Here is a 15954-nt window from a genome sequence, read left to right as displayed (position 1 = left end):
AGGCTTCTGTTGTCTAGTTTCTAGTAGGTAATAAAATGGCGCACTGTGCAGACAGCCACGCCCACCCCCAACTTTTCATTGGCCGTTTCTGTCTACGACACGTAGGCTCGCCAATCAAACGGCTTCGCGGGGAATTTTGGAACACATTTGAAAATAAGTGTTTTAAAGGTGTCCGTCCGCCTTAGGAAATAATCCAGCTAAAAGTTGTCGTTCGGTCTGCTGAACGGAGGACCGTTCGTTGGGTGCTCCAGATTCGAGCAAAAAGAAGGTAACGGTGTCATTGCAAAGTTCTTTAGTGCTGTGCAACTTAGCCCGGTGAGTGTTGTGCGCGCGGCGGAAGGATACGCGGATTGCAGAAGGGCGGCGGCAGCGGTTTGCAGTGCGCGCCAAGGGTGCACTTAGACGAGTTAGGGGAGAACGGTGCGAGTATGCGCTGATGTCGGCGACACTGCGCAGTTGACTTTTCGGCCCTCGGTGCCCTGGATGGACTTGCCGATCCTCGGCGGTCAACTTTTATTTACAGGTGAGATTGCATGAGTTTTGAAGGATCTGGGAGGATCCTTTATTTGCTGGGTGGGCTTTGACTTCTTGGGATTTGCTGCATCCGAAACGGAGGCGCCACTCGGGCCTGATAACGAGGGAACCCGACCAATGCATTTTGAATTCTTTGAGTATACCATTGTTTGAATACAGCCGAGTGACCCTCCGCGCAAAGCTTAAACACCATATGCACTCGGGTAACTAAAGATGTTATATTTAAATTGTTTGGGGAGCCTTTGTGGATGTTGTAAATAGTTTGTGCGCGTTTTTTCCAAGGGTCAGCATTACTGGTCCAAAGCATCATGCCCTTTTGTTTGAGTTGTATGACCGCATGTTTGCTTCTGGCGGTCCAGATGTTGACTTGCTACACGCGTAAGCAAATACCCGGCCACTAGTGTCCTTATCGGTGCCTAATTTTGACTATTGATGCCGCCTCGCTCTTACTAAATAAATATCTTGTTGGAAAAACGTTTTTAAATATGGGATGCTGCTGGGCCGAGTAACCGGCCTCTCTAAGCTTAAGATCATATGCTGAAAGTATCAAGGCAAGCTCTTCAAGGGGGGGTGATATGGTTTTAAGGCTGCAGGCCTTAAAGAACGAGTAGTGGGAATGGAGCCGCCTAGGTTACCCTGCTCTGAATCCTGGTAGCGCAATGCAGGTCTTGGTGCAGGGTCCAGATGCAGTTGCCCCTACACCTGGCGTAGAGTCGCGAGAGCCCTGCCGCGTCTCGACAGTGTTCATAGTTCATGTCTTAATACGATTGGAAAGGCAGAGGCAACTGTGTCCTTGTGGCTTGAACATGGTCTCAGGGACCGCTCGTGGTACTTGAGCAGCGAAACTGACGATCAGCGCCGGGTACTACTGGGCTGCGCGTTAGAGGCAGCTGTTCACCTCTTGCAGGGCTGTAAGGTACCTGTTGTACCAGCAACTAACGCGGCTGTGCTCCATGTGCAGCGCGCAGCCTATGTTATAGCCCTTGGTGTGCAGACTTGAGTCTGTAGCCCCTCACACTGTCAGTAAGGGTCCCGCGAGCGTCTTTGGGCCCGATTGGCACTACGGTCGCAGCTGTTGCGTCACTGACAGCTCCCGCGCTCTTTTGTTTGGTTTATGAAGGCGGGTGATGGCGGGCTTCGCGTGCATAGATACTGTTGGGGTTCACAACACTTTACCGTGTATTTCTCACAGTGGTTTGTAATCTTTTCAGGTAGGATCTCCAGTTACGAAGATGCCGCTATATGGGAAAATTGTGGTTATTAAAAGAAATGGTTCAGACGGAACTCACTTTCCATTGACTGCATCGAGCTGTTTGTTTGGGAGGTAAATTATTCATGTTACACTTAGTTTGTTATGATGGTTTAGATGTCAACAGAACTCAATTTACAGTTCGTGTTCGATAAATGCTTTGCTTTATTAGAAATGGTCCTATCTTGAAATGACTACTTGAGCACCTTGCGAAGAGAAGCACCCAATGTTTCTATTTCCTTAACATATTGTAGACAAGCTGGGGCGTCCTTTAACTACAAAGTTTTTGCATGTAAAGGTCTTTAGCATGTAGCCAATGGTTTAATTTGGGGTTGCCAGCAGAATTTAGTCACTTGAAGTAGCAGCAGTAGGATGATGTGATCCCGCACAGTCATCTGGATTTTTGTATCTAGTTGCTTTACCCTTTAAACATTCGCCCCTTCTGTTTTTAAATAATTAGCTGATACAGCAACTGCCCGTTGCCATAATTTGCTGCTTGTAATGCGCGAGTAAGTTAACCTTGGTTTTGGGGCGTCTAAAATGCATCCCTGCATATCCTGACAGTTCAACCGTGCGAATTAGATGCCCTAGACTGTAAATAGACAAAACGATGAGTTTCTATTTTATCTCTTCGAGTCTTTAATACCACCTTGCTTGAAGAGACGTAACATGGGCGTTTACTCGTAAAGTGGCAGCATTTCATGGCACCGCTGGTTTTCCGTGCCTTAATGCAGTTTTGGCGCATCTGCCATTACTATTTGAATGCAAAGTGGGCGGTGGTGGTTAGTACCCGTAAACACGCCATCCTAATAGTGGTCGAATAAATTACTAGGAAGCTATTTTGCGCATTTAGTAGGGTATTCTGTTAGTCTGTGTGAATCAAGTATCTGGAGTCGCTGTTTCACTTGACTGGTGTGCTTGCTACTTTAGTAAGCTTTTTATGATTGCACACTGCATGGAATACTGTTAGCAGGTGGATGGTATGCAAGCTGACTTGCGGTTAATGTGCGACTGTCATTGTTGTCCCCTTGCTATTACCATAATATGCATGTTCTATCCAGTTATAACTGATGTTGCTGAGCGTTTGGTATATTGAACGAGAACGTGGATGAAGTTTCTTGTCTTCCACTTCAGTTTGCATGTTAAACTAGTGTTCATTACATGAAGCATGCTTGAGGAAGGTAGAAGCCTGTTTATGTTTTTTTATTTTTTTTACACCACAGGAAAACTGAATGCGATATTCGCATCCAGCTGCCCCATGTGTCCAAAGAACACTGCAAAATCGAAGTCAATGAGAATAAAGAGGTACATTCGCCCTTTGACAAATGTCTGTCAGCGCGTCAACTGGCTAGAGAACCCGTTGTCAAAACGTGATACATATGATTCTTGTTTGCCAAAACTGCAGTTACACGTGCATGGTATACACATTTGCCAGTTGGGGGGGGGGGGGGGGGGGTCCTCGGTATCTCACGCAAACGGCGCTTCTGAATTACACTTAACGAGTGTTACTGCAGTGATGTTACTTTAACCGGCTTAACAATTGGCAGGCTCAGATAACCATTCAGTTAGTCAAACTTATGAATAGCATGCAACTCACTGAGCTATCTTGGCTGACAGCATTAATATTTGCAACTTTAAAAGCCAAGAGGCAGAGGTTCGTGTGTGTGTATATATATATATATATATATATATATATATATATATATATGTAGTATTAAATGTCGGTGGTTCACATTAACTCAATTTTCTAACGTTTCAGGCAATTGTAACCAATCTAAGTTCTGTAAATCCGACGCAGCTGAATGGTGTCTGTATTCAACAACCTGTGGCTCTCATGCATGGCGATATCTTAACTGTTATTGATCGTTCTTTCAGGTATGTTAAATCTGTCTTTAAAAGCTATTTTTGCTGAAAGAGTTGAGTTCCAACTGCTTATTTTTTTATACTGGCACAACTGCCAGGCAGCTTAGTTTTAAATGTCGGACCGTATGCCACTTTTCTGCTATGCAGTATCTGCACGTGGTGTGCTTCTGAATCTTTTGAAGGCTATCGTTGTTTGGGCATAACCTATGCCTTTTATTACGTGCACTGCCCACGTTCTATTCTACATTTATTTGATTGTAATGTTTCTATTTAATTGGTCCAATAGTTAATCCTAGGATTATTCCAGAGTTCTCCTGCTATAATGGTTTAAGAAGGTTAATATAATGCTTGAGTTTTAGCAACTTTTATGAGATTTGTCTGAATCTCTAAATATTTGCAGTCTAACTTATTTCTATAAACTTTTGGTGTTAAATTACGTTTTTTTTCCTTTCTTTATAGCCCTTTATTCCCCCTGAGGTGCTACCTTGTGTTTTTAGTTCTGGAACTAGCCCTTGTGCCGGCTGAGTTTATTTCTAAATGCTAAATTGTACTGATATTTGAAGGTGTGATGAGACATCTGCTGTCAACGTTTGGGTTTTTAGATTCGGCTGAAACCAGTGTTCCTGTTCATAGAGTGTCTGGTATGGCAGTTAGGGCTGGACTGTTTCATTGAAGCATGACCCAAGCTCGTTTGCATACAGCTGAGGCTAATGTGAGGTAGTGGGTTTGCATGCCACCCCAAGCGTTGGACAAATTCCAGGCACTCATCCATCACTTAATTTTGGATTAGGAAAAGGAGACCGTAAATAAGTTATGGGGGTTTTACACAGCCTCCTACTTCTGAGCAACTTACAGCAAGATTAAATGTCCCGTGTTATTAGATCAAAATACGTTTTTTCCTTAAATATGCTGCTCTGTCTTCATGTCTTTGGCGTGATGTTAGACATCCACTCAGGGAAGAAGTCAATGGAAGTTTTCAAGTTGCCACGCTACTTAATCTATTCTCGATGTGAATTGCTCATGAAAGGCAGATGTGCGCTTTTTCTTGTCCAATACTAGATTAAAGTTTATTTTGATTTGCAGAAAAAAGTGGAACTAGACTGTAGAAAGGCATATGAAGTGTATGTGGCTGCTTAACAGAAGGAGCGCAAGTTACTATGTGATCTGTCTTGTCCAACATTTAGGTTTGAATATCCCTCACAGTCCACTCCGAGGAGGAAAAGAAACTCGACCGCCTTAAACAATGAAACTCTGCAGGTACTTATAAACATGTTTTTTAGCAATCCTGCCATTTGTGTATTCTTGACATGTATATGTATCAAAGTTTGAAAGTTATTCCTAACTTAAAAACCTAAACTACCCATCAACAACATGCGACTGCTTCACTCGGGTACTGTTAAGTCTCTTGTGCAGTTGAATAGAAGCAAGTGGTTTGCACTTTAATTCCCCCCCCCCCCCCCCCCTTATATTCAAGGACATTTAGGGATATAGCATTTGCTTGCTGCTGTCGTTTTTAGGTGGAGCATTCAAGACCTCTAGTATGTACTTTGTGGGCTCTGGCGATCAGCCCTAGGACTTGTTTGTTTCCGCCTATGGACTTTTTTTTCTGTTCAACTGACTATTAAACTGTCTTGATAGAAAACGACCAGCAGAGGTCAGTAATCTACCAGAATCACTTAGCGTTCTCTAGATTCCCGTCCATAGAAATGGTCTTCCACGGGCACCCGTAGACAATATTATTGTTTTAAAATCTTTTATTTTCTGTGATGTGCCCACAAAGGCCTTGATTTTAATTTGAAAACAGAGCTTTGGACTATACGGTTTCCAGCTGAAAAGCAATATTTCCCTCCATGTGTTTCCCATACCTGGCGTGTCACGCAGTGTGGTGCTTACTTTCCCTTCATGTTAAAGAACAGTAGATGTTTCAGCACCCAGGCTGATGTGCTGCATATCTAGGTACATATAAGTTCCCAAAGGCTAGACTAATTGCATTGCAAATGCTTGTTTACACTGTGTTTATTTTAGGAGCTGTCTTTCTAAAGTCTGCCCTCTTAATAACCAGTGAAACTCCTTTCTAGACCCGTGCAAAATGGTTATTATTGGTTTGCAGTCACTTGGCCTGTTTCTGTTGTGTTCCGCTCTTTGCGCTGTATGCCAACTAGAAAACATGTGAAACATCACTAAGTCTACCAAGCTTTTGTCCCCAAAAATATTAAGGCCTTGGGCACCAGCAAACCCTTTCCATGACTCCACTTCTCCAGTAGTCCCTCCAAACAAGAAGACTCCATAGCAACTAACACCTGGTGGTGATGTGTCGTACTTAGCACTCAACCATGACTAAGCCAGCTAATTTATGCTCTTAGCTTTATTGATTGTTTGGGAAACCAGACTAAAGTGGTTGTAACAAACCTATGTTTAGTTTGGAACAATACAATGCTCTGTAGTAGCAGAACACTTTTGTTCTTGGGATTTTATAGAATTGTTTCCAGGTGGTCGGGAGCCGTCCGAACTCTCCCCACTGATTAATTCTCCTGCACAGGTGGGGAAAACCACACGTGGGTGGAGCGGCAACGTTCGGTTCGCTCCCGCCGCCATGGGCACACGTCTACTGTGACTCCTGATGGCTGGGAGCCGTCCTGAGCATGAATGTGGTTGACTTGACAAGTGGTGTTTATAAAGAGAATTCATCTTTTTTTTTTTTTTTTTCAAAAGTATTTATTGGAAATTTCAGGATTTAGTAGCATACAAATCAGAAGTAGCAATGTACATATAACAAATACATCTCCTTATACCTTATTCAAGAGGATATGGCGTAAATATTAACAGAGAAAGGCATTATGTCCCCCGATGGTGTTCGTACCTTTGGTGACGGTCGTGAGGGTAATGTCGTAATTTTCACTTATCATTGTGTAGAAGCTGGGAATTCCTAAAATTAATTGTGAAAGTTAATTCTTTGAAAGTTACTAACAACCACTTTCTAGCGTTTATAGGGGCCAAGATTCTTCCAGCACATGTCCCCATTTGCGACCTTCCTCAGTCAAGACGACTGCTTGCTGAAAACTCAGCACATCGTCTGTGTGTAGGAAAGTGGTCCCTTTTTGACCTGCAGATATGCCCCAGTGTTGGTCAGTTCCATTACTGCCATTAGAAGTGAACCGGCAAGCCATTTTAGAACATGTGCCTGACACTGGTGAAAACAGGTTTGGGATCCTATACCTCCTATTGATCTATGCTGATTCCAGTGCTAGATTTTTTTTAATACATGAACCCAGAGCGCACTTACAGGTGTCTCCTGAAAACCTACCGATCAAGACAGGAGTGGCCCTAATAGCAAGCAAATTAGCCTATCCTGACACTAAACCAGGAGGCAAACCTCCCCAATCCAAGTAACAGGATTGTAACATTTCTAAATAGAGGGAAGAGTGTACCACAATTACAACACAAATGCAGAAATTCAATTGAGGTTAATTCTAACTTGTATTGCTATTCAATATATATACATTATTGTAAAGCGACTGCTCCATAGTTTGAAATTAAAGTGCTAGAAAGAATAACTCGTGAATGAGTGAAAAAGCATAAGGAATGCAAATTAAATACAACACATTAAAACCACAAACCAGTGGCTCCATTTTTTTTTTTTAAGGTTGGATCACTTTCCATCCATATGTACAGGTAGTGTTCATATCAGTACTGTCCCTCCATAGATAGTTAAGTCAGTCGGAGAGGTCAGTTAACCTTGATGACGGACATCTCACCCTCCTCTCTCCGTTCTTTCCCTCGTTTCCTTTTCTGCCCCCTACCTACATGTGTTGTGTAACTTCCTTCAATAAAAAAAGACATAAATATTGATGGTTTTTAATGTGAAGATGCACCTAATGATCACGCTCACATGGAATCACAATTATTTCCTTGGGGTAGTTAGCTTGATTACACAGATAAAGGCCCGACGGCTCTTCAGCTGAGGAATTATATGCTCATAAGCCCATCATTTGTCTTTGAAACATCCAATAGACTAGAATGCTGTTAAAAAAAAGCAATGGCTAAATTGGAGGCTGGTCATTATTAATTAGTAATCGGCAGTATTTAAAACTGCATCCATTTACTCACCCCCTACCACAGAAGAGAGGGAGTTAATGGATACTTCATTAAATCTCACATATCAACTCAACCCAATGTCCTTTCAGTATCCCAGAGCCAAAGTGCAGAGTTGTGGAATGCGAAATAAAATGTAGTTCCTGGCTTTCTGCCTTTCTTGAGCTGCTCATGGATTGAAACGCTCTCTGGGTGAGGGGCAAAGTTAGTCCTTCAAATGCAAATGGGAGCATCTTGTGAGTAGGTTAACTGCAACATGTTGTTTCCGAGGACAATGGGAGGAGCAGCAGCAGTTGTGTCTGGAGACGCAAAGAAATAAAAACCAAGGACCTATCGGGCCCGCCTGCTTTCCAAGCCCATCCTCTGCCTAAAAGTCGATGCGATATGAAGACCACTGCGAGGCGGCCTGCGATGAACAAATACAGCACATGCGTAAATACACCTCTGTGAGCACTGGGAATATTATATATCTGCCATGGATCTGGGCTGACCATTGGGACTTCACTGGCATCTGTTTTAAGGTGACTTTAAAACTGGTCCAGCTCTACCTATACAAAAAACAAAGGGCAGAGTGCGGTGCCATTTGTAAGGACGCTGCCAATGTTTCGCCCCGGCGCGTGCTCTTTTGTCCGCTGAGCTGATTACGTGCAACAAATGGATCAGTTTGTGGGCAGGTGGAAACAGGTGTGTAGAAATCTGCCCGTGTCAAAATATCTTGTTTTTATGCCGGGTTTTATACCGAACCTCTGCAGTATTCATGCACTTGGATGGCTGTTAGATGTCTAATTTACTAACCTAAGCAAATGGAAGGCTAATCCGGTCTTGCCAAGATTGACGCACGACCACCAGTCTGCCGCAAGTCTCAGCTGCAAGTGTTTATCCCACTGAGCAGGTCATGACTTACACCTTTGCACATGTTCACAGCCTGACAGTATGTGCGCTTGAAATCAAACACTGCTACGTTTGACTTGTTTCTATTGCGTTTCGCGGATCACACTCTGAAACGCCACTTGTAACATTTGGATCGTTTCAGAGCGCTACCCTTGATTTTCCCAGACGGTCAACTATTTAAGAATACCCGTAGTGCTTATTAGCAGACTAGATGTTTTGTGCTCCAGCCGCTTCATTAAGTAGCCTCCTCGTGTGACCGTTATTGGCTGGCTTTGCAGCCCCGGGCCCAAATGGTCCGAACCCGCTAGAGGAAGACGGGTGGGTCTCCTCCTGGAACCTCAAAAGATGCACAGTCTGCACCTCATGGCCAGCATAGTTTTTAACCACGATGCACGTCATGAAACGCTGAGTATTAAAATGTCCTTTACAATAAAAATCTAACCATAGAATTGTGTAGATGTTCAACAAGACCTCCGTTAGAAGTTCTAATTTTATTAGCGGATGTCCCTGGGTAATTCTAATAAAAATCAGGTCGCCATACCGAAGGAGTGTTGTTTCCTAGGTGCATGTACCTGAAAACAGGGAAGACCGCAGCTGTTTCTAGCGAACATCACTACCTATTTACACCCAGGGAAAGCCACTATAGAAATGGGCAGACCTTGCGTATTGTGATTTAGCTTGCGGGAGATGACATTATGAACCGAAGACAAACTCTGTGATAATAAATGAAAGCAACTCGTGCTGACAGTGATTGTAATGTCGTAAGAACACACATGTGTAATGGAACATTTAAAGCTGTGGCTGGGGAAGTTTGAAAGTAATATGTAAATATCTACAGCAGTTGCAGCGAGTTGGGGAACTTCCCGTAAGAATGTGCAGGGAGGTTCTGAGAACACTTAACCAGCACAAGCGCGCGCTTCGTGTGGCAGCAGCGGGAGGGGGCCTGCGCGATTCCCTTGCGGGGGCGTGCAGCAAGGCACGATGGTTGCGACCATACGGCGCCTCGCGCTCCCGCAAGGGAATCGCTGGATGTGCACACAATGCCATTTCACGCAATGCAACGCATGCACGTTTTTGCCCCCAAAGCTGTGCCGATGGCTAAAGGTCTCTACTAAGCAGCGCATGCGCGCTGCGTAGGCGAGACCTAAAAAGGATGTTTCATATTAGATTACTCTTAAGGTGAACGGTCCACAACATGACTAAAGAAGAGATAAGGACATTACCTAATAGTGATATTGATGGCAAGTTTTCTCCCAGCATGTAAAGTGTCCTAAGTAGATATTCTTGTACAGTTGACTGTATTGACACTACAGAGTACAATCCTATACAGACTTGTTATTTCTTGTCCTTCAGTGTATTCAGTGTCCACGTCCAAATGCCATCCTAGCTAGGAGAAAATAAATGTTCACCATCTAACAATTTATGGTCTTCGGTGGTTATCAATTCAAGAACAGTTGCATAGCATTTTAGTCACATTGTATATGGAACAAGGTATATCCCACTGTGGCTAATTAATTGTCCCATAGCTGGTACTATCCTAGTGCATTCAAGCCTACATAATGGACCTGGTAAAACAGCCTTTTGTGGTAGGGTACCAGTGGGTTATAGTCATGTCCACCATTGCTCAATAGAGCTACCGGTCGCGAGATCGCCTTCTGTTCGTTCACCTCATGGACTACTGTGACTAAGGGGTAGATCCGTTTGCATTCTAGCAGATTCAAGATATCAAACTTCTGCCGCCTGGGCTCCTGCTGATCTTGTCAATTACAAGCCATCTCAGACTCTCTACTAGTTGGCCAAAGGTATGGCAGTGCTCCACAAGAGCCGCCCCCAGTATCGTGCACCTAAATCTGCAACAGTGTTAGAGTATATTCACTTTCACTTTTTGGCGTGGCATGTTCTAGGATATGTCGATCGTATGGCTGCCCCAGCAAAGGGCATCCCGGCGCTAATCTCAAAAAGACCAAATGCAAAGATACCCCAAGGAGCACTGGAAACAACCAGGTATTTGGGTATTTCATGAGACAAGTGATTTCTGAAAACTTCTAGGAGGTAATAAGAGTACATTCCAGGGGGGCAGGCGCTTTAGCGCAGAAAGAATGGCCATCCACTCTTACTCTTAACACGTGCCTGGCCAACATATAAAAACCCACAGGGGCATCTGATCACCTAAACCACACCATTAGTTGTATTGGGGCTGGGGTCTGGCAGAGATTTTACTGAATTAATACCTTAACTGGACTTTCGTAAGAACTGATGGAGTTTTATGTTAAGTTTGGACAAATTCTGTAATTTGCTGGAACTTTGTACCTGTTGCTCTCATGAGGATAACTGTCTTGACAGGTTGATAATTGGGCTAGATGGAGTTGGTGTCTGTTTGTTTGTCCCTGTGGCTCTCCTGCTGGAATCATACAGATCTCTTGCCTCTGCCCCAACCTTGTTCTGTTGTCCGGCACTTGTTCCAGGGACCAGGGTAACGTCTCCTAGCATGCTATCTGAGACCGATTTCTGAGTTCCCGGGATGAGAGCCTTATTGCTCCGGATGTCATGAACTAAGCCCCACATCCTACCTCAGGATGACCGGCTGATTAGCACTTTTAGGCTGGCAAGCTTCAAAGAAGTTTCCTTTTGAAATGTCAGTCTGGCTCGCCACACAGGAGTAGAACGATCCCTCTTCCCCCACCCCCCAAAAAATCCTTTTCAAATCTTTATCCAGGGCCCTTTGGCACATGGACAGGCTGGACAGACAGGCGGGAAATAAGCTAGTTGGGTAGGCATGCCCATCCCCATGCAAGTGCCACCCCTAAAGTGGCTTAACATGATGTGGGTATGACTTTTCAGAAGTGTCCATTTTTGTGTGGGCGCACTTTGTAATTCTGGCACTGGCTTATGCCCACTTCCCACAGGAGATCGTCTTATAGGAGGTATAGTGACCCTAGGGGTGAGTAGTCCTTTGGCTACCATCATACTCACCTAACACCCCTAAATTCAGTTTAGGGGAGCCCCTGGCACCAGAAAATCAATCTGCCAACCTGAAAGACTTAAGGGTGTGAAGTTGCATTGGCAAAAACGGATCCAGCTCCAGACGTGGCGCCAAGCCTGCTGCCTTCGCCAATAACCAACTTGTCCTGCCTATTTCCTAAATCAATGATGTGGGCCAGAAAACACATTAGTATTTGTTTTGTTTTCAGCTTGCAGAAAGCCAAACTATTTGAAAGTCTGCAGTGCAAGCTATTGCACTCGTAAAACTGCATACATTTACAGGTGCTTTCTATCCAGCAGGTGGCAGAAATTGAACCTTTGCGAACACGGAGGCAAGGATCTTCGATCATCACAGTTTCAGGTTTGTCCTGGCTGCGTAAATTTATGGAATGATGGTGTAATAAATGTGCATTTTAGTACTGGGTTTGACTGCTCTATTTGCTAGTAGGCTCACCTTTTGATGGCGTACAACATAATTTTTTTGTGAATGCATGCCTATAGCTCGCTGCTCAGCCATCGGTTGGCCACTATGGCTGAAGCCCCTTGTTTACAGCCTCCATAGTCTCTGTATGTTTATAGTACAATGACACATGTAGATGTGTTTTTTTTTTGTTGTTTTTATGCTTACTGTTGGACCTGGAGTTACCAGTCCACATAAAACTGCTGTCGGGTAGAGATGAGCAAGGTAGTAATAAAATCATTGAACCACCAAATAAATTAAATCTATTGATTGATGCTTATAAGTTGCCACATGTAAAGGAGTAGAGCAACTCACAAGCAACCGAGATCCCCTATCCGGAATTTGAAAGCGACATAATTGATGATAGCCTAGTAATGGAGGATGTGACTAGCGATTTTACAAAGTTACCAGATGATTAAAGTAGTATAAAAAAAGACATGTTCAAAACAACGCCAAGATACAATCGGACCATTAAAACCAACAAACCTTTCGAAAAGGACTAGAAAAAGGTTAAGGCAATCTCACAGTAAGAAAGCACATAAATTAAAGTCTATTAGTAATAAAATGAGTGATGATCCGAAATTCTTGAAAGTAAAGGAATCTGAAATAAAATCATATTTCCCGATTTTTGGACCCAATAAGAAATCGGGATGTAAAGGCAAATCAAACAATGGAGTGTGACTGAAAAACTAGGGGACGTAGATCATTCTTAGTTCTGGCCTCATAGACGAAGCTCCAAGAATAATAAAAGATACAACATCTGATAAATCACTAATTGTAGAAGTCATTAGTACGCAACCTTGTCATATTGAGAATTTAGTGGACTCTAATGATCAAGTGGGTAGGATGAGCAATGAACTGGGGTCTAAATTAAGCCAGAAACCAAGTAATGAACTAGTGGTTGACCAATATACACAATAATATTGTTAATCAGAATTTAGTGAATCACATTTATCAGCAAGGCGTTATTAGATTCGATCAAGTGGCCCTCTGCGTGACACGAGCGATTAATAAAGGAAGTTAAAGTCAACTTGATGACTGAAAGGATTCCTGTGCCTGTTAAGGATAATTCATGTTCGCCAATTATAACTGAGAGACCATACTGAGCATTTAAATTTGATGACCGATATGAGGAAAGTTGCCTTTAGCCCTCAATTCACTTCAAGAGGCCCACATAATATCTTAAATCGTCGTAACATCCTGAAATTATTACATGCTACTATAGATCTTAAAGATGTGGTTACCACAGATTTAGAAGCTGTGGAGTTTAAAAAAGAGTGAAAAATGCGATAGGGAAATAACAATTACAACTTGGTTAAGTAAAGAAATTGTTGATAAAATGGCGAGCAGTAGCGTATTTGAAAAATGGGGCATTAAGCTTTGGTGAGTACAAGCATCCAGCTACCCGTTGTTGCTAATACCAAGTGAACCAAAAGGGGATGATAAAAAATTAGCTATGGCTACTCAAAAAATTGACGACAAAAAAAGACCCATAGTAGAACAGGTTAGAGTTTTAAAAAATGCGTCAGGCGCATCTAAGGAATTGAACTTAACATATGGCATCAAGATAAGAAGCAGCCAGTCTGGTCTGCGAACCTGTGAGGCATTGAAGAAAGTGCCAGAGTTAGTAGAGGATTGGAGTTGGCTTTCAGGAATTTTAGCAAATCATAATTTTGAAACGAAGAATTGATATATATCAAATCCTTCGATTCTTTGTTCCTGGAACAATGACCTAAAATCATTAATCGAGGATCAATATGTAATTGTTTTTTTTGAAGACTTTTAGTATTTTAATGTTTCAGGAAACTTGGACCACGTCAAAAGAACCTTTTATAGCTTATGTTGAATACTGTAATGTTGCAACATGAGAAGCCAACTCGGGTCGCCCATGTGGTGGTCTTTCCATACATATATATCATCAAAACTAAAAGCGTCTCACTTTGAAATCGACCTTCAGGTAAAATGGTTACAGTGCGTTAAACTAATAGCAGTCACTCAATTCTGATAAATGTGTACTACCCAAGTTACTCAGCTTTAGGGGATGATAAAAACATTATATTATGAGCACTTGGATTCAGTATTTATTATTTCTGGTGATTTTAATATGCACTTTGTTGCTCTTAAAAGGCAGTCAGTAGACTTAAAATGGTTCTCAATGGACAGATTGTGAGTTTGATTATGCATGACCCTGATAATATTCTGACTTTCAACCAAGCAGATAGCTTCTCTGTAATAGACTATACTATAATGTCTGAGAAATTTATATAAGATAGTAAAAAGCTACGAGATTGAACCAAGTATTAAAAGTGATCACTTGTGGATTGTGATCAATTTTGATATAGATCTAGACCATTTACCAGAAACTAAGATTCTGGTAAAAGCATCAACGTCCTTTAATCTTAAAAGATTAACATGGAATGTTAAAACTGAGGATAAAATCTTGAGTGCTTGACTGTTTAATCCAGGATGTCCATGCAGCTTATGATGAAGGGAAATCTATGGTTGACTTATGGCCACATTTATGTGATGAACTGTTGGCTAAATCTGCTAGAGATGAGCCCCCTAATGGTATGTTAAATCCTAAGAAACCAGGATGGTACTCTTCTCACCTACTATATCAAAAAAGAAAGCTTAACCCCTTCGCTGCTCATGACGAGCTCAGCTCGTCATGAGGCACAGTGGAGCTGTGCTTCATGAATCGTGCACTAGTGCAATTTCCAGCACAGGAGGGGAAAACCCTTAGCAGCCAAGGTGTTAAAGAAATAAGATCACTGCACCGGAATAAAAATAGGCTATTGCTGCCAACTACATCGTTTAAAATCAGAGTTAAAACTGATGTAAAAAGGGAAATCAGGAGGGCTAAGCAAGGTTTTTATGAAACAACATGGGCAAAAGTCCATCATGCTTGTAAATCCAAAGATTTACGATTATTTTGGAGCATTATTAATAACATCGAGTGGCAATAATAGAAGCAATAGTGCTAATGTTGATGAAGTGAGTTGGGTGAGCTTCTTTAATAAGAAAATAGATACCCAATGTCTAGATAATGATAAATGTTTTAATAATAGTCCAATTGATATGCATAAAATAGATGGAGGGAGTGAGGGTTGTATTCCCCCTTCCCAATGTAGAGTGGATTTGGGGCCCTGGTTGCTCGATAAAGTAAAAAAAAGATAAATAAGATTAGATCCAACGGAGCGCCAGGTCAAAATGGTATCCCGAACGTAATATTTAAAGCTGATATAAGTAACTGGCCAGAGTTGCTTATGCTTCTCTTTAATGAAGTTCTTAAAACAGGTCTTATTTCGCTATATTGGCATGGGAGTGTTATTCAACCGATTATATAAGAGTGGCCTACAGGATAATCCGGCTAATTATCGTTTAATTACGCTCACCGATGTAGAGGCAAAAAATGTTTGCTAGTTGCCTGTTGGAAGATCTAGAAGGGCAACAATGGAAGATCTTATCCCCAATTTCCAAACTGGGTTTAGAAAGGGAGACTCTACCCATACCAATTTGATTTAATTAACATTAGGTGAGAGAGCCAAAACCAGGATGCAAAGATTATATGTGTGTTTTATTGATTTTAAAAGCCGCTTTTGATTCTGTGCCGTGAAATATTCTCTGGGGCAAGTTAAGGAATTGGGGTATTACAGAATCTCTATTAAAGATGTTTATACTTTTATACACCCAGACCTGGGTGCAGATCAAAATTGGCGATGGAAAGCATATGACCCGTCGATTGCATACGAAGTGGGATTAAAACAAGGCTGTGTGTTGGCTCCTTGCCTTTTTAATCTTTTTATGGCAGACTTGCCAGCCCATTTTAAAGATAGTAATTCACATTCGCCTTTTATTCAGTCAAGAAATGAAATGCCTGCAA

General features: G+C 42.3%; 1 protein-coding gene across 1 annotated transcript in view; it reads left to right on the top strand.

Annotated features, from left to right (window-relative positions):
* Positions 1-352: 352 nt before the first annotated feature.
* Positions 353-15954, top strand: part of LOC147711837 (uncharacterized) — a 92826-nt gene continuing 77224 nt past the window's right edge. The window contains 6 exon segments of the mRNA XM_086922565.1: positions 353-523; positions 1746-1858; positions 3007-3088; positions 3543-3658; positions 4831-4903; positions 11909-11972. Of these exon segments, the coding sequence (XP_086778691.1) occupies positions 1767-1858; positions 3007-3088; positions 3543-3658; positions 4831-4903; positions 11909-11972 (427 nt within the window). The 5' untranslated portion in view covers positions 353-523; positions 1746-1766.

The sequence above is a fragment of the Lissotriton vulgaris genome, chromosome 5, assembly GCF_964263255.1.
Source record: "Lissotriton vulgaris chromosome 5, aLisVul1.2, whole genome shotgun sequence".
NCBI lineage: Eukaryota > Metazoa > Chordata > Amphibia > Caudata > Salamandridae > Lissotriton > Lissotriton vulgaris.
The sequence above is the reverse complement of the archived record's forward strand: the minus strand, read 5'-3'. Positions and strand labels throughout refer to the sequence as shown.